Source organism: Rhinoderma darwinii, chromosome 1 (assembly GCF_050947455.1).
Source record: "Rhinoderma darwinii isolate aRhiDar2 chromosome 1, aRhiDar2.hap1, whole genome shotgun sequence".
NCBI classification, from domain to species: Eukaryota; Metazoa; Chordata; class Amphibia; order Anura; family Rhinodermatidae; genus Rhinoderma; species Rhinoderma darwinii.
The window spans coordinates 325,057,322-325,084,134 of record NC_134687.1 but is presented as its reverse complement, the minus strand read 5'-3'; the positions used below and the strand labels follow the sequence as shown (position 1 = coordinate 325,084,134).

General features: G+C 42.7%; 1 protein-coding gene across 2 annotated transcripts in view; it reads left to right on the top strand.

Annotated features, from left to right (window-relative positions):
• The window catches only part of SHB (SH2 domain containing adaptor protein B), a 191,999-nt gene that overhangs the window by 127,570 nt on the left and 37,616 nt on the right, over nucleotides 1–26,813 (top strand). For both annotated transcript variants that reach the window (XM_075825642.1, XM_075825641.1), the window contains 2 exons: nucleotides 18,722–18,893; nucleotides 21,630–21,749. In XM_075825642.1, the coding sequence (XP_075681757.1) occupies nucleotides 18,722–18,893; nucleotides 21,630–21,749 (292 nt within the window). The remainder of the gene's footprint in view (nucleotides 1–18,721; nucleotides 18,894–21,629; nucleotides 21,750–26,813) is intronic.

Sequence of the window (26,813 nt, the reverse complement as noted above, 5' to 3'; positions counted from 1 at the left end):
GTTATTATTCTGTTTTATAGAAACACAACTTTCTTAGCTACTTGAGGAGCTATAATTTGTCCCTGAGCATTTATCTGGAGTATTTTAACCTTTGGAGTGTAAAGTGGGCCATCTACTAAGTTACATTACTAAATGGGTTCCACTAGTACTAGTTGCATCTACTAAATGGGTTCTTCAGCTCTGTATATACAACAGAAGAAAGAGCAGCTGATGTAGCCGGTGCCAGTGCTGTTAATATATCAGTTGATCTACTGAATTGGCTGAATGTAGATATGGTCCAAGCTAAGTTAAATAAAATAAATGTACACACGGCCCCGGGACCAGATGGGTTACATCCTAGAGTTCTTAAAGAGCTTAGTTCAGTTATTTCTGTCCCCCTCTTCATAATATTTAGAGTTTCTCTAGTGACTGGTATAGTGCCAAGGGACTGGCACAGGGCAAATGTTGTGCCTATTTTCAAAAATGTCCCTAGGCCTTCCCCGGCTAATTATAGGCCAGTAAGCTTAACATCCATCGTGGGGAAAATGTTTGAGGGGCTATTGAGGGACTATATACAGGATTATGTGACAAAAAATAATATAGGTGACAGCCAGCATGGTTTTACTAAGGACAGAAGTTGTCAAACCAACCGGATTTGTTTTTATGAAGAGGTGAGCAGAAGCCTAGACAGAGGGGCCGCTGCGGATATTGTGTGTTTGAACATTGCAAAGGCATTTGACACTGTCCCTCATAGACGTCTAATGGGTAAATTAAGGACTATAGGTTTAGCTATTATAGTTTGTAATTTGATTGAGAATTGGCTCAAGGACCGTATCCAGAGAGTTGTGGTCAATGATTCCTACTCTGAATGGTCCCCGGTAATAAGTGGTGTACCCCAGGGTTCAGTGCTGGGACCACTATTATTCAACTTATTTATTAATGATATAGAAGATGGGATTAATAACACTATTTCTATTTTTGCAGATGACACCAAGCTATGTAATATAGTTCAGTCTATGGAAGATGTTCGTGAATTGCAAGCGGATTTAAACAAACTGAGTGTTTGAGCGTCCACTTGGCAGATGAAGTTTAATGTAGATAAATGTAAAGTTATGCATCTGGGTACCAACAACCTGCATGCATCATATGTCCTAGGGGGCGCTACACTGGGGGAGTCACTTGTTGAGAAGGATCTGGGTGTACTTGTAGATCATACACTAAATAACAGCATGCAATGTCAATCAGCTGCTTCAAGGGCCAGCAAAATATTGTCATGTATTAAAAGAGGCATGGACTCGCGGGACAGGGATGTAATAATGCCACTTTACAAAGCATTAGTGAGGCCTCATCTAGAATATGCAGTTCAGTTCTGGGCTCCAGTTCATAGAAAGGATGCCCTGGAGTTGGAAAAAATACAAAGAAGAGCAACGGAGCTAATTAGGGGCATGGAGAATTTAAGTTATGAGGAAAGATTGAAAGAATTAAACCTATTTAGCCTTGAAAAAAGACGACTAAGGGGGGACATGATTAACTTATATAAATATATTAATGGCACATACAAAACTGCAGTGAAATCCTGTTCCATGTAAAAAAAACAAGGGGGCACTCCCTCCGTCTGGAGAAAAAAAGGTTCAATCTGCAGAGGCGACAAGCCTTCTTTACTGTGAGAACTGTGAATCTATGGAATAGTCTCCCGCAGGAGCTGGTCACAGCAGGGACAGTAGATGGCTTTAAAAAAGGCTTAGATAATTTCCTAGAACACAAAAATATTCGCTCCTATGTGAAATGTTTCCTTTCCCTCTTCCCACCCCTTGCTTGAACTTGATGGACATGTGTCTTTTTTTTCAACCGTACTAACTATGTGACATACGAGGTGCGCCCCAAATGTAATAAGAATGATTTCCAAAAAGATCCTTTTATTCAAAACACATAAAATTAGGCTCGATCACCTACAAAGTAAGTCCCCTGGGACTGAACACAACGATTCCAGCAAGCAGTGCTGGAAGTCTTCATGTGAGAGGTTGGTCAGAGCCCTCATCGCTGCTGACTGGACGTTTTCATCAATACCAAAATGGTGTCTTTTCAGGTGAGTATTGATTTTGGAGAACAAAAACAAATCACACAGTGCCAAGTCATGGCTATAAGCCCCATTTTCATCAATTCTTGATGTTGAAGGTTACCCTGAGCGCTGTTCATTTTTAAAGGCTTCCCTTCCATCCTTGAAGGACTTGTGCCATTTGAAAACTTGGACTGATGACAAAGCAGCTTCTCCATACGCTGTCTTCAGCATCTCTAAGGTTTCTGAAGCTCTTTTTCCAAGTTTCTTGCAAAATTTGATTGCGTAACGCTGTGCGATTCTGCTCTGCATTTTCGTCTGTGACTAAGGGAAAACGAGGGCGCACTTTTGTAACGTACCAATGCCTCGAAAGGTTTGGGTTTAACTGAGGAAGGTCCGGCCGTATACTTGATACCCCCGAAGCAACCTCTATCCCTTCTTTCCTCCCTCTCCTCACCTAATCATTCTCATTGCTTTTGGGACGCACCTTGTACAGGTGTAACTTAAAGCTCCTGGGCCCCAGCGCAAAATCTGTAGGGTCCCTAACCTATTGTGCCATTTTTAATACTGGACCTTTGGTTTCCCTCAGGCACCAGTACTTGGGTGCAACTGCTGCCTTGGCACCTCCTAAAGCCACACCCCCTTATTACATACAAAGAGTTAATTTACTGGCCAGTTATGAGTTGTATGACAAGTAAGAGAACCCCATAGATTTGTGCAGTAACCATTCTTTTGCATATTCTGATAAATGTTCTTTTGGCTACAACTTGTGTACACACGGATGTTGTTAAGAAAATCAGAGCACAATGGGCACTCATGCCAATAAAGCATGGCAAAAAGCCATGTATATTACTAATCTCATCATTGGCAGTTATTTAACGTGTACAGCGGTTTTAGACGGCCTGCTTATAGTGATTTAGCCAGAACTTCTCACCCCCCAGTACGCCTATTAACATGTATGGCTTGGGTGAATGAATATTTACAGCTGTGGAGTGAACAACTGCTATACAGCGCCGATCATCCCAGAAAAGAACCAAAGAAATCTAGATGGCGGATGGTCTTTTGCTCCGAGTTAAGGAATTTTTAGACCGAGCGATTTTATCGTGCAAATTTTCATATAATCGCAGTAACAACTAAACAGCGAAAATCTGTAAATTATTCCTACGTGTAATAGTCTTTCAGATACAAACCACTCGTTTCTCATTCATGAAAGAATATCTGCCTGTTTAATGGGACCCTTAGTAACAGTCGTACGGCAGATGATATAGTCTTCATCAGTATTTGCCAACATTCTAATGTATGTAGACACTGTTGGACCATGTTGTCTTTCCATTCTAGGGACAGAAGATCTATTGTGTGTCAACAGCCAACGCTGATGTGAACAGGCCCTAACGTAGTTTTAACATGGGTTTAAATATTAGGGCCGGTTGACATCCGCGTTCGCTATCCGTTCAGGGGTTTCCGTTTGACTTTACGTTGCGGGGTTCCACGACGGAACCCCTGAACGGAAAGCGAACGATGATGTGAACCGGCCCTTAGAAATAAAGAAATGGAAGAAATGTTGATTTGTTTATTTGCTTCTCTATCGTCATCAGGGTATCTATCTTGGACCATTGATAGAATGACAATAAGCAATGTGTGCTTTTACAGGCTGCATATAAATGTTATTTCGCAAAATCAAATGAGCATGCGGTGTTCTCTTTTTCTACTAAATTGCTCATAAAATTGCTATGTTTTTTTGCCGCCTCCTGATTTTCTCTCATGAGGGGAAGTTATCATGAAGAATTAAAATGCTGTTAATTTCAGTATTAAGTAGTGCAAGGAGGACGTTGGAATGGCCTCTGCTCGCTTCACTGCATTCCAAAGAGGTAATTGGCTTTTAATAACCTTTCCATGCAGTTGGAAAAAGATATAATTAAATGTAATCCTCTTATACAAGCCTTCCACAGACTCCAATCCTTCTCTTGAGGAGCTTGTATTTGTGTACGTTAAACATGTTCTTTGCACCCTATTGCTTGTGAAAGCTTCAATTGCGAAAGTCTGTTATGACCACATTAAATTAGTATTTTTATGTCATTACCAATTTCACAACCAGCCACTTTACCGCCTTCACTTATCTTCCATAGTTTCCTTCTATAAACGCAAGTAAAAGAACAAAAATTCTGCCTTTTCCTCAGTCATGGTGCTTTAGATCTCCAGAGTTTGACTTGCCCTGACTGCTGCTATTCCAGAGATCACCCGATATCCTTATCTGGGCCATGGTTGAAGCCAGTGTTACGTTGTCACATTGTCCCTAAAAGGAGCATTTCTAATAGACTCCCAGGAAGCACGACTTGGGAGCGATGGCCAAGGACAAGTCAATAGAATAAGCATCTGTAGTGGCCATGTTTTATGCAAATGAAGCGGGAGAGTTTTTACATGTGTGGCTATAAAGACAAGCCACATACATGTCATGACAGGATAACAAACAATATATTATAAAAAGTATACTGTAGTCTCCATATCAAAGATGTACAGAGTAGGGAGTGCAGTAGCCTGAGAGTGGCAATACCCTATCCAAAGTGCATGTAATCAGGACAAAACAGTCCATATAGAGATAGGAGAAGCTGAAGTATTAGGAATTAAACAGCACCTTACCCATCTTAATGGTCCTAGAAACCTGCGTAATATGTGCAGAACCCAAACGCGTGTTTCGCGATAGTGCTTCCTCAGGGGGTGTGTATATTGCGACAGGTGTATGAAATCCAGCACCTAGTCATGCAGTCGCCTCTACAAACCTTTGTGAAAGAATGGGTCGTTCTCAAGAGCTCACTGAAGTCCAGCGTGGTCCTATAATAAGATGCCGCCGTTGTAACAAGTCAGTCAGTGAAATTTCTTCCCTCCTAGATATTCCACCAACTGAGCTGTATTATTGCAAAGTGGAAGCGTTTGGGAACGATAAACTCAGCCACAAAGTGGCAGACCAAGTAAAGATACAGAACAGGGTCACCAAGTGCTGAGGCGCGTAGTGCATAAGTCACCAACGCTCTGCTGACTATAACTGCAAAGTTCCAAACCTCCTCTAGCCTTAACATCTGCTTAAAAATGTTGAAGCGGGAGCTTCATGACATGGGTTTCGATGGCCAAGCAGCTGCATGCCAGACTTACATCACCAATCACAATGCCAAGCGTCTGAGTCCTGTAAAGCACCACTGGAATTTGGAGCAGTGGAAACATGTTCTCTGGAGTGATGAATCGCCCTTCTCTAGCAGTCTAAGAGACGACTTTGGGTTTGGCAAATGCCAATAGAACGTTGCCTGCCTTACTGCATTGTGCCAACTGTATAGTTTGGAGGAGGGATAATGTTATAGGGTTGTCTTTCAGGGGTTGCCCTAGGCCCCTTAATTCCAGGAAAATCTTAATGCTTCAGCACACCGAGATATTTTGGACAATTGTATTATTCTAACTTTGTGAGAAGTTTTGGTGAAGGCCCTTTTTTGTTCCAGCATAACTGTGCCCCAGTGCACAAAGCAAGGGCCATAAAGGCATCGTTGGGTGAGTTTTGTGTGGAAGAACTTAGACCCCAGCGAACACTTTTGGGATGAACTAAAACTGAGATTGCGAGCCAGGCCCTCTCATCCAACATCAGTGCCTGACCTCACAAATACTCTTCTTGATGATTGGGCAAAACTTCCCACAGACACTCCAATCTTGTAGAAAGACTTCCCAGAAGAGTGAAAGCTGTTTTAGCTGCAAAGGGGGGACCAACTCCATATTAATGCATATGGGTTTAAAATGGGATGTCCTTTTAAAGCTCTTGTAGGTGTTCTGTGTATGTGTCTCAATACTTTTGTCCATAAAATGCAATGTAGTGTTCAAAAAATAGCAGTTCAACATCATTAACCTAATAAATCAATGTTTTTGGTAGAAGTGATATTTCTACATTCTTGTAAGTGTTGTAGAGTAGTAGAAAAAAACCAGAGCTGACAATTAGGACATGCATACCGCTCATTCTGAGTAATTGAATCATTCATTGTAAAGTGCTTGTTCACAATAATAGCAGTGAGGGGTTAAATGGGTGACGTCATTCATTCTGTGGAATTACAGGTGGCAATTTTGGCCCTTATTTAAGGTAGGATGGTGGCAAATGTCGCCCATGTTAGTTATAGTGCATTTCCCTCTGAAATACTGGGGAAAATGGGTCGTTCTAGACATTAAGAAAAGCTTACTTGGATTAAAAAGCGGATTCGGGAGGGGTAAACATCAAGAAGTGCAACAAATTATAGGCTACTCCGCTAAAATGATCTCAAATGCCTTGAAGTGGCAACCAAAACCTGAAAGGTGTGGAAGTAAGCGCGGAACTACTGTTCAAATGGATCTGACAATAGCTAAAATGGCAAAGGCTCAGCCAATGATCACCTCCAGAAAGATCAAAGAAGATGTGAAGTTACCAGTGAGTGCTGCTACAATCAGAAGACGATTAAGTGAAGCCAAGTTACCAGCAGGAACTCCCCGCAAAGTCCCATTGAAAAAAACACGTCCTGAATAGGTTAAAATTTGCCAAGGAACACATTGACTTGCCCAAAGAGAAATGGTGCAATATTTTGTGGACTGATGAAAGCAAAATTGTTTTTTTGGGTCTAGTGGCCGCAGACAGTATGTCAGACGACCTCCGAGCACTGAATTCAAGCCACAGTACACTATGAACACAGTAAAACATGGTGGTGCAAAAATCATGATATGGGGATGTTTCTCATACCGTGGTGTTGGGACTATTTATCACATACAAGGGATCATGGATCAGTTTGAATATATCAAAATACTTGAGATCATGTTGTCCTATGCCAAAGAAGAAATGCCCTTGAAATGGCCCAAAACACACCAGTAAGCGAACAACATCTTGGTTATAGAAAACAGAATTGAGGTAATGGAGTGGCCAGCCCAATCCCCTGACCTCAATCCCATAGAGAACTTGTGGGGTGACATAAAAAATGTGTTTTATGAGGCAAGACCCAAAAATGCAGAAGAACTGTGAAATGTCGTCCAATCTTCCTGGACTGGCATACCTGTTCAGAGGTGCCAGAAGTGGGTCGACTCCATGCAACACACATGTCAAGCAGTTCTCAGAAACAATGGTTATGCCGCTAAATATTAGTTCAGTAAAGTGAAATCTGAAATATATTTTCAGTTTATACATTCCATTTTTGAGTTGTTAAAGAAAAATGCTGGCACTGCTATTTATTTGAACAGCCGAATATTCCTTTTTCTTTACTTTCTGTAAAGGATTAACACAAACTGGAGAAATGTTATTGTTTTTCATTTGAAATTGAATGTGTAATATTTCCAGTGAATTAGTATTTAGGAAAATAAGTTAATATGATTTTGTGCTTTTTTTTTTTTTTTTTTATATATAAACTCCCTGCTATTTTTTTTTTTTATCACGACTGTATGTCTGACCAATTGAGTGAACAAGGTCAGTGTGCTTGTGTACCATCGGACTCCATATGCAAAGATAAGAGTTTGTCTTATGTAAGGCTTGGGCAAGCACCCTGTAGAACATCATTGATATTGCAATAGATGTGAAATTCTATCTTCGCCCCCCCCCCCCCCATGTATGGTGTCTGGAAATGCTGGCGGCACATCATTAATACATTCTACTAGCCATTCTATAGCATAGCAGGTGACAGTCGGCCTCCACCGGGGCATGGTGATCTGATGGTGTCACCCACCTACTGCAGCACCTGTTGCTAAGCAACAATTAAACCTATTCTGTCTGCTGACTTGCAAATGGACGCAAACCACTCCTCGTATGTGAAGGACATCATTCAGACAACATTGCTATTCTTCAGCAGATTGTTAATCGTAAAGTTATTGTGACTAAATGCACAATATGTTCTTGAAATCATTTAGCGCTTCTTAATAACATTTTTCCCTTATGCTGCCCAATTAGAAATATTCTTCATTGCTTAGGGTCACAAAGTTAATTTGAGCTATTTGTCCCTACAGATTAAACACTTCTGATTTTAGTTTTAACAGATGTTCTTATTTTCTGTTCCCACCAGTAATAATTTACATTTAATTATGCATGATTTCCAAACGTGTCCATTTTTGTTTTGACGTGGGGTTAGCTACATAGAACACGCTAAATATGTTCTAGGCATTTTAGTTTCAAAAGGCATTTATTGGTTTATCAGGGTAGAAATTGGATATACAATCCCCACGCAGGAGGATATAATGAAAATAGCTTGTATCAAATAGGGAGACCATACAGGGAAAAAGGGACGTGGAGGGACATAGGGCGGGTAAATAAAAACCAAACAACTGAGCCATGGCATAAAATTGCACATATTAGTCACAGATATGTAGAGCGAGCAGAGTATCTCAGAAAAGGATTACACATTATAAGGTAATGGTATACTGAAAATCGGGTGAATGAGGGGAGGAAAGCCATGGGTCCCACACTGCACGATAGAGGTGGAGTGAGTCAGTTCTCACAGCCTCCAATTTTTCAAAAATAGCGATACGATTAACTCTATTAATAACCATAGAGAAATCAAGATCAGCTGTACGCCACTTGGAAACTATATAAATTCGAGCAGCCAGGAATATAAACTGGGCAAGCTTAAATTTAGAGTTAGACATTCTGGGAGGAATAGCCCCCAATAGACACGTAGGTAGCCGTTTTGGGACGGTAAACTGGCAGATTTTGGAGATTAAAGTACAGTCATCTGACCAAAAAGTCGACACTCGCGGGCAAGACCACCAAATATGATACATCGTACCATCTAGGCTACATCCTCTAAAGCAACCGGCCGAAACCGTAGGATAGATGGTGTGAAGTGTTGCTGGAACATAGTAAGCTCTATGGAGCAATTTCGTAGACGTCTCAACCAGCCAGCTACCTTTTACTTATCGTGTCACAGCATTGTCTCCACTGTGCAGGCGAGAGCGTGGCACCCATGTCCCCCTCCCACTTCAACATATATGGCAATTTGGTGTCCGGACGTGGAGTATTAAAAATACGATATACCATAGACTACAAACCTAGTCGAGAGGGTGAGTAAAGTAAAAAAAATTTCCATAGGGGTGTATGACATACTAACTTGGGCAGGAACTAACTTGTGCAAAAAAGAGAACAGCTGGATAGCCCTGTAGCACTCAGGTGCGGGGGGGGGGGGCATGGGCTTCAGTGAATTGCACGTATGAGATCAAACGTTCATCCCTAATGAAATCATGAACTTTGGTTAAATGTTTAGAGTACCACCAGTGAAAATTTGAGCACTAGAGACCCGAGGGAAACCCCGGATTCCCAAACACAGAAATCAGCGGGGAGTATCGGGATTGCAAACCATGTCTGAATCTAACGGAGCGCCAAAGGAGTAGGGAATGGTAGGAAAGGAGAGAGATATTCTTTAACGTAGCCGGCAGGGGCGATATCATCCACATCAGTGCGCCCCAGGAATATGGTGCAAGCTGGGCCACCTCTAAGGAAACAAATACCGGCGCCCTATCTGGTGGGAGATGAGTCAATAATAATTGAGCCACCCTAGCCGCCCTGTATTAGTTTAGTAGGTGAGAGACCCCCAATTATTTTATGATACATCATGATACGTGTCGATATCCTGGAACGTTTATTGTTCCAAATTAATTAAAAAATGTCTGTCTTGAGGAGTTGTAGATCACCCTTCTGAAGGGGGATAGGGAGGGTTCTAAATAAGTAAAGCAGTCGGGGGAGGGTAACCATTTTGATAGTTTTCTACCCACCCATGAGATCGTAAATTTACTTCACTTAGCCATATCAGCCCTAATGGCCTTAAACAACGGTGGGTAATTATGTTTATAGAGTGTATCAAGGGAGAGTATCAGAGCTATGCCCAAATAGGGAAGATAATGTGTTAGAGTGTGAAAGCCAAAATTCAGCTCCACTAGTTTTTGCATGGAAGGTGGGACTTTACAATATAGGGCCTCCGACTTGGATTGATTCACACGAAGACCTGAGACTGCAGAGAAGGAGCCGAGAGCCGCCATCAGATTTGGGAGGGAAGTCAACGGTTTAGTGAGAGTGAGGATGAGATCGTCAGCAAAGAGACTTAACTTTTGTTCCTTGTTTCCAACATGATGTCTGGATTGCATCTAATGATTTCTGCTAAGGGCTCCATAGCAAGAGCAAATAAGGCTGGTGAGAGGGGACATCCCTGCCTAGTGCCTCTCCGAATATGTATGGGATGAAGTGTGGTAGCTGGTAATTTAAGGTGTGCCTCAGGGTTGTCATAAATCGCCTTAACAGCTCGAAGAAAGGGACCCCCGATACCCACCTTTTCCAATATTTTAAATAGGTATTCCCAGGAAAGGCTATCAAAAGCTTTTTCGATATCTAAGGTGAGAAGGACCATCTGGGATTTAGAAGTATTAGCTGAATGGATAGTATTAAGAATTTTCCTAACATTATCAGGCGCTTCCCGTCCCGGAATAAATCGTACCTGTTCTCTATGAATTGAGACATAAACCTGTTCAACCGTCTGGCTAAAATTGAAGTAAATATTTTAGTATCTAGGTTAAGTAGAGAGATTGGTCTATAGTTACCAGTCATCAAGGGGTCCCTGTTGGGTTTGGGAATAACCGTTATCATTGCGGAGAGGATTTCAGTGGGCATGGGGCGACCCCTCATCAGATCCGTACAAAAATTCAAAATATGGGGGACTAACTGTTGGATTCACAGCCTTTATATTACAAAAAATTCTCCCATCAGGTCCCGGGGCCTTCCCCAGTTTCAATTCTTTAATTGTGACCTCCACCTCATCGCTCAATCTCAGTATTCAAAAAATCAATAGCCGTTTGGGGAAGTTGAGGGATATTGACAGAAGCTAAAAAGTCCCTCACCGCAGTCTCAGAAGGGGGAGAGGAGTTGGCATATAAAGATTGGTAAAAAGGGGTAAAGGCAGCATGAATATGATCTGGGTTAGAGGTGGTCTGTCGTGGGCGTGATTGTATACGAAACACCTGGTTGATTCGCTGACGAGCCTTAAGCTGATGGGCCATAAGTTTATCCAGCTTATTAGCCCATCTAAGGGCCTTTTCCATCTTGTTGGTTAATAACATATCAATCTGAAGCTTGGTATCTTTAATAGCACGAATAAGATAAAATGATGGACGACTTTGATTGGCCGCCACTAGGTGGGCAAGTTTAGCTTCAAGAGCATTCTGGGCCTGGGACCGTTCTTTTTTACATTGAGAAGCCAATGCCATTATCCTTCCCCTCATAAATGCTTTATGGGCAAGCCCCGCAGTATGTGAATTAACATCAGGAGTGGCATTATCCGTAAAGTATTGAGAAAGCTCAGTCTGGAGCTGTGACTGAACAGTGGGGTTAGATAAAAGCGATTTCGTTGAGCCTCCAGGAGAAGGGCATGGCACCTCGTTTGGAGAAATCTAATTCCACTAGAACTATATCATGATCAGACCAGGCAGACAGGACATGTCTAGAATAGGCCAATAAGGGGAGGGAGTTAGTTGAGGCAAGAATCATATCAATACGGGTATATAGACGATGGGCCGGGGAGAAGTACGTATAACCCCTTCTCGCACCATTATGTTCTCTCCAAGTATCCGCAATAGAGAGCGAGCCCAGGATCTTGGTGATCAAAGCTGCCTGACTACGCGTACACCTGCAAGGAGCAGGTGAGGAACGGTCTAGTACAGTGTTCAGTACAAAATTAAAATCTCCGCTCCCATATTAAATGTTGGTACTGTAGAGTGGGTAAGATATCATGTAAACCATCAAAAAAGAGAAGCGGATCATCATTCGAAGCGTATGAATTCACAATACATAAGACTTTATCGTATAACAGGCCGAGTATGATCACAAATCTGCCCTGAGGGTCTATTCTAGTTTCAGTGACTTGAATAGGGAAATTATTCTTAATTAAGGTGATCACTCCCCGTGATTTTAGAGGGAAAGGTAGAGGAGTAAAATGTAGTATACCGGGGATGAAAGAATTTAGGATGAGATTTGGGTGTGAAATTAGATTCCTGCAAACAAATGGTATCAGGGTTTTGTTTAACATAGGAGAGGAATGCTTTTCTCCTCTTCTGCGGGGAGTTGAATCCCCTTACATTATGACTTAGTACTCTACACAATACCAGTAAAGAAGTGGCATACGCCAGGAAATTCTACAAATAGGAGAGATGCCAGGCATACAGTAAAGTATGTATAAGTGACTTGTACTTTTCACATATAGACTCAAATATGACAGAAAAAACTTAATGAACAAATAACAATGAACAAGTGTCCAAAAAAATCTGTGGAGTATTCAGCAAACAGATCCTCCTGGGGTGCACATCTCTGCTACAGCAATTCTCAAAGATAAGGCCAGCATGATGGCCGACAACACGAAGCCAGGTAACAAGATCTAGCCGTAAAGTCCACCGGAACAAGAAATGGCATAGCTGGCTTAGATGAGGTGCAACATACAGAAATAATATAAACCCTTATAGGGTATGATACTCATCTGAGTGCCAAGAGACATAAGAGGATCCTTGTAGTATGTGTCCTCAGGGCCCACGAGGGTCGGGCTGCCTAATAGGAGTGTTCGAGGTTCTCGGCCCGGGTGTCCAGTTCCTGTCGGGGCGGGAGGGCTGAAGCAGGAACCACTGAGATTCCAGCACAGCGTAGGGCATCTCGACCCTCTGCCGGCGATTTAACCACTTAGGTTCTGGAAGTTAAGCGAAAAGGGGAATCCCCATCGGCAACGGACCCAAGCCGTCTGTAGAGCTTGAGTGATGTCCCGCATATGCCTCCTACGTTGGAGTGTAGAGGGTGCTAAATCCGCATATAAATGGACAGAGGGTGGCATTCCCGGTAAAGGCGAAAGATTCTGTGTCGCCATAAGGATTTTATCCCTAGCCTCCGAATAATGAAATTTCAATATCACATTACGCGGTAAATCCGGATTGCGTGGTCGTGTCAGGGCACTATGAACCCTATCCATACGAAATAAAGCAATGTCATCTTGGATCACAAGGATACGAAAAAGCGTGGTGAGAGTGGGTTTCAAGTCCGTAATGGTCTCCGGCAGGCCTCTGACCCGCAGATTCCCTCTCCGGGACCTGTTCTCCAGATCCTCCAATTTAAATTCCAGTGCCTCCAACTGAGCTGCATGGGAATCTATATCCCTGCGGTCTGTCTCTAATGCATCCGCCATGTCGTCCGCTCTAGTCTCCATGTCAGAGACTCTTTGACCTATTTCATGAATTTGGCGGGAAAATTCGGCTACCGCCTGTGATTCCGTTCGGAACAATGCTGCGATATTCCTGAATAAATCATCAGTGTCAGTGTGGGTTATTGCTTCTGGAGGTGAGGGTGGTGGGGAAGGGTCCACCGATGACTGACTCTCACTGACCTGAGCAGCTGCCGGGTCGGCCATGATGGATTGCCTCGTGGTGCGGAAGATCTCCGGGATAGTTTGAGACGGGGCTGGAGTCGCCGGTCCTCTAGGCTTGGATTTGTTGGTCTGGGTCATACTGCACCTTACCGGACTTTCTGGCTGCTAAGGAGCTGTGAAAGACAGCGCTAATACGGCTTAATCAGTGCTGCCGGAGCGGAGCTCACATCAGGTGCGTCCTGTACCTTGAGCTTCGCATGCGCCCCCGTTCTAGGCATTTTAAAGCTCTTTACGGCATGCCATTTAAGGCATTTTTGCACACTTTACTTACATCCCAAATAAACCGTTGTTTTTCAATGCAAGGCGTTTTAGTTTTGTACTGTATCATGCATTACCATTCAAGGCAGACACTGATCCAACCACTTCATCAGTCGTGTCTTTAATCATCCATTGCATTCTGGTTCGTTCTGTATTTGAAACCAAAGCCGAATACATGAAAGGCAATGACGTGCACAGCCGTCCATACTGCCATCATTTTTCTAATGTTTACCTCATGTTTGCATGAGATTCCTCCCACATTCCAAAAACAAACTGGCAAATTTCACTGGAAGCCAATGAACCGAAGCGTGGGTGCGTGATATAGGAAAATCCTATTATGAACCCCATTGAAAACCAGAACCATTGTGAGTGGATAATATATTCTGGGTAATAAGTAGTTTAGCAATGCTGCTAAAGAAATACAGAATCTGCTCCTATAGAAAATTCTTTGGTTTGCTTATTTATATATATATATTTTTCTTTAAACTACATTGGAAAAAATAATTGGCTAAAAACGAGGTGGTGGTCTTCCCCTGAGAAACACAGAAGGTGGAGATGTGGGTGTATCTTCAGCACTGCCTAGCAAACATCGCTCTTAGAAGAAAATGATGCTGGTGCATTAGAAGTTCAGTTTATGGGCAAAGATCATCTTGCATTTTTAACTAAATATTTTTTTATTAGTGGCACGTCGTATGTCACCTTTTACTTACGTTATAAGCAATGGCAAACATAAAAGAGAGGACCCCATTATGATCCCTGGTTTTGCCACCATGACACAAGGGCTTAGTGTTTAGTTTCTCTCCACTCTTTCCATGGCCAATTCCTTACCTCTTAGTTCGCTAATTTTGCAGTTCCCCTAGAGAAAGGAGTACTGCACAGGTTCTCATCACCCAATCGCAAAAGGATGGAACAGGGCGGAGCCCCCTTTCTCCAAGGGCTTCATAGAAGCCCCATGGTCTGCCTTTTATAGTACGTACGCCCTTGATTTCAGGTATCCGTGAGAATTTGTAGATACAGAAGAGCATCTAAAGGCCCCATTACACTGGCCGGTGCAGCGAGTGCCGATCAACAAGACAGCTCGTTGATCAGCGCTCGTTTGCTCCTGTCACAAGGAGCTATGGATGGGGACGAGCGGTTGTTACTCCGATCGCTCGTCCCCATACATTATCACGTCGGCAGCGCGTCTCCCTGTTTACACAGGGAAATGGGCTGCCGACAGCGATAATGTTTCACTTTTTTTAAAGCGATACGATCAGAAGATGATTGAACGTTTGCTCGTTTATCTGCTGATCGCTGCCCTGTTAATACAGGGCAATTATTGGCAATGAGCGTTCTATGAACACTTGTCTGCCCGATAATCGCCCAGTGTAAACCCCCCTTAAGAGTATTACCAATTACAAAGCTCCTGTCTGCCATTCCTGTTTTTTTTCACTGAACCCGGTATAATCCATATAATTGAATGCGTTATTTTAAGAAAATATTGAAACCCATACCCACCCACTTGCACATGGACTGAGCTCCTTCCATTATAGCCGCTTTTAACTCAACAATTCTATGACTTCAGTTTGTTCTTCATTTGTCTCGTGCATTGACAGGCATTTTTGTGAGTTGTATAAGGAGGGGCGATTCCATACCAATGGGACCAAACTAGGATGCTGTTACCAGACAAGCTCTCTGCTATTTCCCTTTTACATTTTTTTTTTGTGCTTTCTAATGTAGAACCGTTAAATTTTTTTTCTGTCTGCAATGAGTTGTTTTAATCCTCTAAATTATGTATTATTTAAAGATTGCTTTTATTGAAATCACATTTCAGTACATCAGGCTCCTTAATCTCTGCATCAGTAAAACAGCCTTAAGTGCCACATTTTAGCCTTCCTCGCTTCTATTCACTGTTCTATAAATGAAAAGGGAGGTTTTATGGGTGACTGTTCCCATGTGAGTATAGTGTGTGGCAGGCAAGTTGAAATTGTCACGCTGGCCTTTGTATGACTGTGTGTGGCTTAACTAGCCCATGTGTTCAACTGAGCATGGCAAACCCTTTGAATGTGTGATGCCAGCCAAACCCCAGATGGCCGTATAGGAGATTAAAAGCTGGAGCCATGTTTGTGCACATTTTTGTATGCAATTGATCAAGTTAAAATTGACAACATCCGCCATTATATGATCTCCCAGTCCCCTAGTAACATCGATCCCCTTCCCTCCCGCACTCTCTTCTTCACTTTCGGCATTGGACCCAATAACAGAAGAAGCAGTCTCTCGGCTCCTCTCTTCTTCTCGTCCTACTACCTGCCCTAGTGATCCTATCCCCTCACACCTCCTCCAATCCCTCTCCCCAGCTGTCACTAGTCACCTGACTAAAATATTTAACCTCTCTCTTTCCACTGGTATCTTTCCCTCCTCTTTTAAACATGCCATTATAAACCCATTACTGAAAAAAACAACTCTTGACCCATCCAGCGCTGCTAACTACCGACCAGTCTCTAATCTGCCCTTCATCTCCAAACTCCTGAAACGCTTGGTCTACTCTCGCATTATCCGCTATCTCTCTGCCAACTTCATTCTAGACCCCTTACAATCTGGTTTCCGCAAGCTACACGCCATAGAAACTGCCCTTACTAAAGTCTCAAATGATCTCTTGGCGGCTAAATCGGATGGTAAATACTCTCTACTGATTCTTCTGGATCTCTCTGTAGATCACAAACTCCTACTTAACATGCTCCTCTCTATTGGCCTCAAGGACGCGGCTCTCTTGGTTTTCCTCCTATCTCACTGACCGCTCGTTCAGTGTGTCATTTGCTGGTTCTACTTCTTCTCCTCTTCCCCTTTCTATCGGGGTTCCTCAGGGATCAGTCTAGGTCCGCTTCTCTTTTCTCTCTGCACAGCCCCTATTGGACAAACCATCAGCAGATTTGGCTTCCAGTACCATCTCTACGCTGATGACACCCAATTATATGCCTCTTCCCATGACATCACCCCTTCTCTAATACAAAACACCAGTGATTGTCTGTCCGCTGTCTCTAACATCATGTCCTCTCTCTATCTGAAACTGAGTCTTTCTAAAACTGAGTTCCTTGTGTTCCCACCATCTACTAACCTCCTTAAACCTGATGTCTCCATCTCTGTGTGTGGCACTATCATAACTTCTAAGCACCACGCCCCGTGTCTCGGTTATTTTTGACTCAGATCTTTCCTTTACTCCTCACATTCATTCACTTTCACGCACCTGTCATTTAAACCTCAAAAACATCTCCAGAATCTGCCCTTTTCTTACGGAGGAAACAGTCAAAATTCTCATTGTTGCTCTGATTCACTCTTGTTTTGACTACTGTAACTCATTATTAGTCGGTCTTCCCCTCACCAAACTCTCCCCTCTCCAATCTATCCTCAATGCAGCAGCCAGGCTCATCTTTATGACCAACCGCTACACCAACGCCTCTAGTCTTTGGCAGTCACTACACTGGTTGCCCATCCCCTTCAGAATAAAATTCAAATTTATTACTCTCACCCACAAAGCTCTCCACAGTGCTGCGCCTCCTTACATCTCCTCCCTCATCTCTGTCTACCACACTACTCGGGCTCTACGTTATGCCAACGACCTTAGATTAAAATCCTCCATAATCCGAACCTCCAACTCTCGCGTCTCCAAGATTTTTCTTGTGCTGCACCAGACCTCTGGAATGCGCTACCCCAGACAATCAGATTAATTCCCAATATCCACATCTATTTAGACAGGCCTATAACATTCCCTAATCTGACTCCTTTCCATGGCCCTCCTTTTAGATTAGTCATCAGAATAAGATTCCCTCACACTCCTTCTCTTCATGTCTGTCATACACGGATACTGGCTGGTGACCGGCTCATGCAGCTTATGTTACCACCGCATGTGTATAAAAATGGCCGGACCATTGTACAGAACAAACACTGTTACACTTTGTGTCTCCCTTATTTCCTCATAGATTGTAAACTCTTGCGAGCAGGGTCCTCACTCCTCAGGTTTAAATTGTAAATTAACTTTTGTCACTATGTAATTTCTGATATTGTTTGTTTCATGTTCCCTCTAAATTGTAAAGTGCTGCAGAATATGTTGGCGCTATATAAATAAAGATTATTATTATTATTTCAATTAAATGGTTTCTTACAGTAAAATAAATCCGCATATCCAGCACAATATGAGAATGTATTGTTATAGGCCTCATGCCCACTTCCATTTTGTTTGTCAGGGCGCTATCCATTGTTTTGATTGATGGCACCCTGACACATTCATTTCAATGGGGCCATTCACACTTCCATTTTAACGGAACCGTGCGGCCGTTCCGTCCAAAATAGGACAGGTTCTACTCCTGCCCGTTTTGGACGGAACAGTCTCAGATTTTTTTTTTTATTGATTTGGTTCGTGAAACAGACTGCACACGGAATCCATCCGTGTGCAGCCCATGTTTCACGGAACAGTCAGTAGTGGCCATACAACGCCCGACCGAAGTGTACGTTTGCCTATATGTTTTAGTTTGTATATACATTGTATGTTATTTACCAGTATCTGGCTATGAAGATAGTACTGCGTTGGTATTGCCTAAGGGGCCCTATTTAGTTAGATGAGGAGAAATTGTATACAGTAAACGCTGTTAAAATTCTTGTCAAAGCTGTAAGTGATTGGTTTGTTAGGCTTTCTTGCTAAACAAAGTACTTGCTTTCTGTAAAAGTTCAGACTAATAATAATTACCCAAGAGCTTTGTTTCTCTGAACTTTTGAGCCATGGCACACCGCCATTTTCCAGGCTCGAAGCACGGATATAATGCTGATTGTCAGTAAATGGGAAATAAGGTTTCCTCCTCATACCAGAACGTTTCAGTTCTAATCTATGTGGCAGGAAACAAGGTTTCCCCAATCATTATCACCATACTTGGGTACTTACAAGACGTTTTGTTGGCAGCAGCAGAGTATCTATGCCAGGGCCTTTTAGAAGTGGTCATTGGTAATTGGTTATAGTCATCCTTTTAATCTTTTGCAGCCCAGTTTAATGGCAGTGATAAAAGACCATGTTCGCCTTCTCCATCAAGTGACCGGCGCAGACAGCTCCGTGCCCCTGGAGGTGGCTTTAAACCTATAAAGCATGGCAGCCCGGATCTCTGTGGTATCCTGGGAGAAAGAGTGGACCCAAATGTAACACTGGAAAAACAAATGTGAGTTGTGTTTAAAGAAATATTCTCTTGTTTGTATTGATTGAAGGAAGGGTTATTTAGAGGATAAGTCCAGCCAAGTAAGGAGTTAAATATTCATAATTTCAGTGTTTCATCAATGTGTGTTCTAAAGGCACAAGGATAGCGAAAAATGCTCTAATACTCTAGAGAAGATATCATTTAAGTTACTTATTAATAAAGCAGCATGAATCCAGCATCACATTGACTGTGGTAATTCAGTCTTAAGTGTAGCCACATATAACTTTATATAATCCTAATACAGCATCATGTTAGTTTGCACAATAAATATTTTACAAATTCTAGAAATTCAAAAAATTAAAATTTTGGTATCCTTTGTTATTCCTAAATGCCTTCATAACTTTGGTGTAAATCGCTCACAGTTCTCTCTTCCTCTTGTTGAAATTTCAACACCAAGAAGGAAAAGTTTTGGGATTGAGGTAATCACCGGATCGATAGGCATGTTAATGACATGCAAATGATAAAGTGGAAACCAAATATTCCAGACATCTTGATTTATTCAGTACCGAGTATGAGCGCCACACGCAAAAATACACGCACATACATGCGTCATCAATGAGGCTATTAATGGTCGTCTGAGGAATGTTATGCCAAGTTAAGTGCACTTGGGCATGCAAATCATCAAAATTGGCTGCTGGTAGCCAATGTTCCCTCTAAGGCCTCATTCACATGACAGGGTCCGAGTGTCGGCCGATAAAATCGGCCGGTTTGCATCCATTCCGGACCGTGTTGCCGTTTTTAACTGCTGATTTTGACCCGTTTTGCAACCGTTTTTTTCCCTGCCCGTTTTAAAATCGGCTGAATTTCATTTAAATTTGTTGCCACACACAGCTCTCTGTAGATAATGCCACCCAGCCCCCCCTGCTGGTAATGCCACCCAGCCCCCCCTGCTGGTAATGCCACCCAGCCCCCTGCTGGTGATGCCACCCAGCCCCCTGCAGCTGATGCCACCCAGCCCCCTGCAGGTGATGGCACACAGCCCCCTCTAGGTTGCACCCATCCCCCCCCCCTTCCAGGAGAAGTCACTGAATTCAATGTCCATATATGGACAGTTTAGTCACTGACTTTTCCTGGAGAGGAATCCCCGGCCACAGGGTCGGGGATTCCGCTTCTGAAATGAGTGACGTCGCTGTGTCCATATATGGACTGTGTAGTCACTCACTTCTCCTGTAGCGGAATTCCCTGCCACGGGGTCGAGGATTCCGCTTCTGAAGTGAGTGACGTCCATATATGGACAGTGTAGTCACTCACTTCTCCTGTAGCGGAATCCCCTGCCACAGAGTCGGGGATTCCGCTTCTGAAATGAGTGACGTCGCTGTGTCCATATATGGACAGTGTAGTCACTCACTTCTCCTGTAGCGGAATCCCCAATCCCCGGCCGGGGATTGGGGATTCCGACTCCTACAGGGAGCAAAAAAAGACCCTCCTCCTCCTCACATGCACTAGGAGGAGGAGGAGAGAGAGCGCGAGCGACGGATTACATTGCCATCACTCGGGACACATTTTGGTGATGGCCGTGTATTACCCGGCCCCATAGACTTCTATGGGGGCCGGGTAAACGGGCATGTCCCATTTTTTGACGGCCAGGTTTCCCGGGCCGTCAAAAAATCGGTCGTGTGAATAGCCCCATTAGGGGTCCATTGTTCCTACTGCAGCCAGGTGACGGCCGATTTTATGAATGGCCGTCACCCGGCCGGGAAACCTTGTCGTGTGAATAAGGGATAAGTCTTGGCAGCTCCTGAGCGGGGCAGTTAGGGAGCAGGGAAACTCTCTGTCAATGGTGGGCGATCTAATGACCAAAAGTAGTACTCCCCAGTAAACGCTAATATAGCGTGCTAAATAAGAGAATAAGAAAACTTCTTTTAAATTTAGTTTTAATTACTTTTTTAAATACTAGAAGTGTATGTTCACACGGCAACGCAAAATACGCCTGAAATTACGGAGCTGTTTTCAGGCGAAAACAGCTCCTGAATTTCAGACGTTTTGACAAGTGCACGCGTTTTTCGCTGCATCTTTTACGGACGTAATTGGAGCTGTTTTTCAATGGAGTCAATGAAAAACGGCTCCAATTACGTCCCAAAAAGTGTCTTGCACTTCTTTGACGCGGGCGTAATTTTACGCGCAATCTTTTGTCAGCAATGCGAAAAATTACACCTCGTCTGAACAGAACATCGTAAGACCCATTGCAAGCAATGGGCAGACGTATTGGAGGAGTCTTTTCAGGCGTAATTCGAGGCATAAAACGCCTCCATTACGTCTGAAAATAGGCCGTGTGCACATACCCTAATACTACAAGTACAGCAGTAAAATTCACAGTTATAAACACCAATTCTAGGCATCAATGAAAGAATCCCTCTTACACCACTTTTCCTATAGACAGCGCCACACAGGCCCCCTGTAGATAGTCACACCCCCTCCCTGTAGATACTGCCACAGACGGCCCCTCCCTAGATCGCGGGTAATGAATAGATTAGCAATGCTGCCCACTACTTTTTTAAAACGGTTTTCTCAAACACCGCACCACTTCAAAGTAAAACCAAGTTCACTGTACTCAGGGCACCTGTTGCTATTTCACGCTGCTTGTAGTTAAGTCTGCATGAACCTGCTGACAAGTTACCTTTTAATATCCCTTGTATCACATATTTTTCTTATTAATTTAGTTTTTTTATGTTCAGTATAACAAATGTTGTGTGTTTTTAGTTGGTACCATGGAGCCATCAGCCGGACAGATGCTGAGAACTTACTGAGGTTGTGCAAAGAATGCAGTTATCTTGTAAGGAACAGTCAGACCAGCAAGCTCGACTATTCCCTGTCACTGAAGTAAGTCATTTCTAGCCGATTTAATTGAAGTATTCATTGACTGTTTTTTTAAAGCAAAAACTGTTACTCTTGTACATGGCACCCAGTGAAATGTCTGCAGACTGATGGGTAGCTATGTGGCCCAGTAGCCAGATGTTGCATGTACATTTAATGGGGTTTGTCCAGCCTTCTGTAGATAAAGCTCAATAACTTGAGAATGAAGCGAATCTAAGGATAACTTCTATGTACAGGCCTTTTATGTGACGGAGCACTACATGTCCTGAGTTCTGCGTCACACACGTCCTTACACTGCTCGGCATTAGGACCTTGTATGAGCTGCAACATGTTGGAAGGGGGTTTGTAGCCTGATCAGGGTGGGGGGGGGGGGGCGGGGGTAAGCTACACCTCACAGAGTGAGCTAGGTACTGGCGTGGGTTTCTACTATAATTTCCGCTCTAAATTTCCATCAATTTGTTGGGCCGCCCTTTTTTATAAAGCCACATCCCCTTTTCCCAAAAGCGGCAACGGTAGCGCAATTTTTAACACATTCTGACTTTTGGGCCTTTTGCGACCTCTCTACACCTTAAAAAACTGGCATCAAAAGGTTGTTAAATTCCTCTCCATTGTTGTCATTTGACCACAAGTAGAATTCTTGAAGATTTTGAAGAATTGACGTACAGAGCAGATTGGAAAGTTGTATGCTAATGCTATACAATGATAAGTGTTAATTACATAAATCCAGAGCCCTCTTTAGCCTTTAACCCCTTGATGACCAGGCCTATTTGCGTCTTAATGACCAAGGATTATTTTTTTGTTTTTTCACTGTCGCATTCTGAAGGTATGTTCACACGCTTACTAAAACATGTCTGAAAATACGGAGCTGTTTTCAAGGGAAAACTGCTAGTGATTTTCAGAAGTTTTTTAACCAAACCCATTTTTGGAGCGTTTTTTTTTGTTTATTGGGTCAATGAAAAACTGCTCAAGAAGTGACATGCACTCTTTACGGGGCGTCTTATTACGCGCCGTTTTTTCAAAACAGCCGCGTAAAAATACGCCCCACCGGAATAGAATGCCGTCTTTTCCATTGAAATCAATGGGCAGATGTTTGGAGGTGGTCTGCTCCCGATTTTTCGTCCGTTTACGGCTCAAAAAACGTCCGAAAGTAAGCCGTGTGTACATACCCTAAGAGTCGTAACTTTGTTTTTATTCCATCGAAATAGCTGTATAAGGACTTGTTTTTTGCGGGACGAGTTGTATTTTTCAATTGCACCATTTTTGGGTGCATATAATATATTGATTAACTTTATTTTGGGTAAGCATTAAAGAGGCTCTGTCACCAGATTTTGCAACCCCTATCTGCTATTGCAGCAGATCGGCGCTGCAATGTAGATAACAGTAACGTTTGTTTTTTTGTTTTTTTAAACGAGCATTTTTGGCCAAGTTTTGACCATTTTTATATTTATGCAAATGAGCCTTTCTTAAGTACAACTGGGCGTGTATTATGTGTGTACATCTGGGAGTTTTTACTTCTTTTACTAGCTGGGCGTTGTGACTAGAAGTGTATGATGCTGACGAATCAGCATCATCCACTTCTCTTCGTTAACACCCAGCTTCTGGCAGTGCACAGACACACAGCGTGTTCTCGAGAGATCACGCTGTGACGTCACTTCCTGCCCTAGGTCCTGCATCGTGTCGGACACATCGGCACCAGAGGCTACAGTTGATTCTGCAGCAGCATCAGCGTTTGCAGGTAAGTAGCTACATCGACTTACCTGCAAACGCCGATGCTGCTGCAGAATCAACTGTAGCCTCTGGTGCCGATGTGTCCTCGCTCGTCCGACACGATGCAGGACCTGTGAGTGACGTCACAGCGTGATCTCTCGAGGACACGCTGTGTGTCTGCACTGCCAGAAGCTGGGTGTTAACGAAGAGAAGTGGATGATGCTGATTCGTCAGAACGCCCAGCTAGTAAAAGAAGTAAAAACGCCCAGATGTACATACACAATACCGGCACAGTTGTACATAACTTTAAACACGCCCAGTTGTACTTTTGCAAGCCTCATTTTCATAAATATAAACATGGTCATAACTTGGCCAAAAATGCTCGTTTTAAAAAAAAAAAATATGTTCCTCTTCTCTACATTCCAGCGCCGATCTGCTGCAATAGGAGATAGGGGTTGCAAAATCTGGTGACAGAGCCTCTTTAAAAATAAACAGTTATTACAGCATTGATTTTTTTTGTGTTATAAATTCACGCCATTCACTATGCGGCATAAATAACATGTAAGGCTTCGTTCACATCTGCGCTAGAGCTCCATTCCGACGTTCCGAGTATAAAAAAAGCAAAGAAATAGAATCAGAATGGGGAAATAGTCTTTCACCTTTTGCATGAGCAGAGTAAGTGGTTGTTTGTCATGCGTTCAATTTGTATTTTTACAGAATTTTCTTTTTTTTTTTCTTGGATGAAAAGAAAAAACAACAAACTACTTTTGTACAAACTAGTTTGAAATCTTTTTTAAGGCTGTGTTCACACTGAGTTTTTTGCAGGGGGAAAATTCCTCCTGCAAAAACTGCTCCAGACGGTTTTTGCACAGTGGTTTGACAAACTCGTCAAAACACTCGTCGTCGGCGTTTTTTTCCTCTTTCTGACTGATTGAAATGGGGTTTTGGAGGCGGAAACCGCCTCAAGATGGGTCATGATGCTTCTTTTTACTGCGACGTGTTTTTTTTACTCGCGGTAAAAAAAACTCGTCCAACTCCCATTGAAATCAATGGGAGGCATTTTCAGGCGGTTTTTGAGGAGCTTTGCGGCGCGGTTTCCGCGTAAAAAAAAAAACTCTGTGTGAACAGGGCCTAAGGAAATCTATACATGAGGATGAAGCAGAGGAACACATTAATACTTATTGCACCACTGCTGTCTGCACGGCTTTGGCACGCGATCAGCTGTGTCGGTGAGTGCTTATTGGCATGTACCAGTAGGTGAAATAATGTCCGCTCTGCTTGTATCTTGCCGATGCGCATTTGGGAAGACATTTGGGTTATTTGTGGCACAGCAACAGTCTCCTGTAGGAGAAAGAAGGCTCACCAGGACGTTGTGATTTACAGGTATAATAGGCCTTCATTCCATTACGAGCAGTAAAGCGATGACATCACACACTGTCTGGATAATTCGTGTCACCTTTTCTAGGTCACCTTTTTAAATGTTTTAATTAGTAAAGTCACATATAGATGAAGATCCTCTGGCTGGAAGGAACGCTGAGGCCCAGGTTAATTGCATTGCTCCCTTATGTGTTCACCTCTGCTGTGCGACCTCCTAATTTATCTGGCAAATCCTTTTAAATGATCCCTTAGCAGGTAAAAGAAAATGTGCTGCAGTGAGTTCTCCCCATGGACGTTACTGAATTTACAAGTGTCATTCCCACCAACCTGTAGTTGGCATGTGCCTAGGTTTTTTAGAAATTAGTAAAAAAAAAAATGGTGCTAATAAATCTTAAGAAATCTGCACAAGTTTTTGGTTTAGCAAAATGACGGGCTTGTATAAATTATGGGGTCAGCCATCTTACAGGAGTTGTTCTAACCGCTCCAGAGATTTGCTTTACAGCAGGCACCTGGTCATATCAAAATAAAGCTAGAAAAGGACTCGTTGACTTGACGGAGTGTGTTGTGAGCATGCTCCATGTCATTCGGATAGTCCGTTTACAATTCTAAACAATGTACCCTTTATATAGCACCGACCTATTCCACAGCGCTTTACAATTGAGGAAGTAACAAACCAGTAAAATGACAAGTAGTTGAAACAGGTGAGAAAACGAAGAGACGAGTGGAGAGTTCCCTGCCTGTAAGAGCTTACAATGTAAGTGAGCTGTTTATGTATTAAAATATAAAAAAAATTACTTACTCACCATTCAAATCCTGTGCCAATGGTCCCCTGGTCCTCCACCGCTCTTTGTATACATCTGTACTGAAGTCAAAGAATCATCCGTAACGCCACTATTCACGTAAAATGTGATCTCTGCAACTTCGCTAGGGCACCATCCAAAACCCACCAATAATCCAAAAAGTGGGAAGCTAAGGCACCAGACAATGCAATTACGGATTTATTACCAAATGGTACAGTGGCATAATGCAGGCGTTGTTTTGGCTATAGATAGCCTAAAACTTGAGCCGTCCGTTTATTACATGGACTGCCATTCATGTGGGCTTTACACTATACCTAGAAATCACATGCATAGACACTAAAAATGTCTCAACCAACGGGGCAGATTACCTTTTGGTCAGAACAGATTGTTTTTAGAACAATCCTTTTTTTTTTTTGCTACAAATCGTTCAGTCTCTAAAATCCTTAACAAGTACCGTTATGTGGTTATCCCACAACCAGGAACGCACATGTGAAGATGCTCTAGAACCCTAGCCTTCGCCTAAAACCAAAATGTGTAAGCGTGTTTGCTTGGTAGTGCATATGTCATTGTCATTTTACTAAATCCTGTATCTAATGTGGAAATAAGGTACAACACTAATAAAGTAATAGACCTAGAGGAAGTCCCACGTGTGTGCTGGGAGTTTATATAGAAGTAAAATAAAGCATTCCTGCATGTTCTAGAAAAACATAATTTTTGCATTTCGGTTGCAAAGTATAAGCAGTCCTTGCTGTCCCTTTCTTTTTATTTAATTAGCCTTAGTAGAAATAAGCATGGTTGTTGTAAATAATAGTTCTAGGTACATTTCCAGCCACATATTGAGTTTGCAATTTCCAGAAGTCATAAGAGTAAATCATCCTGCTCATAATTGGTGCGGATTGTAATGAAATTGTGAGTAGCGGAGTTCAATACAACCAGAAAGTTCGGGACATCTGGTGACGTTCGAAGAAGTCATCCGAGAAAATGGGTTAACCCCAGATATTTTTATTAATTATATATATATATATATATATATATATATATAATTAATAAAAATATCTGGGGTCTGGGAATTCAGGATATTTTTACACACATACGCTGTAGGATCTACCACTGTGGTATTACTGGCAGTCTACAGCAGCTTGTATTATGTGAGTGGAATCCTCATCAGACTATGCCATCACTTTAT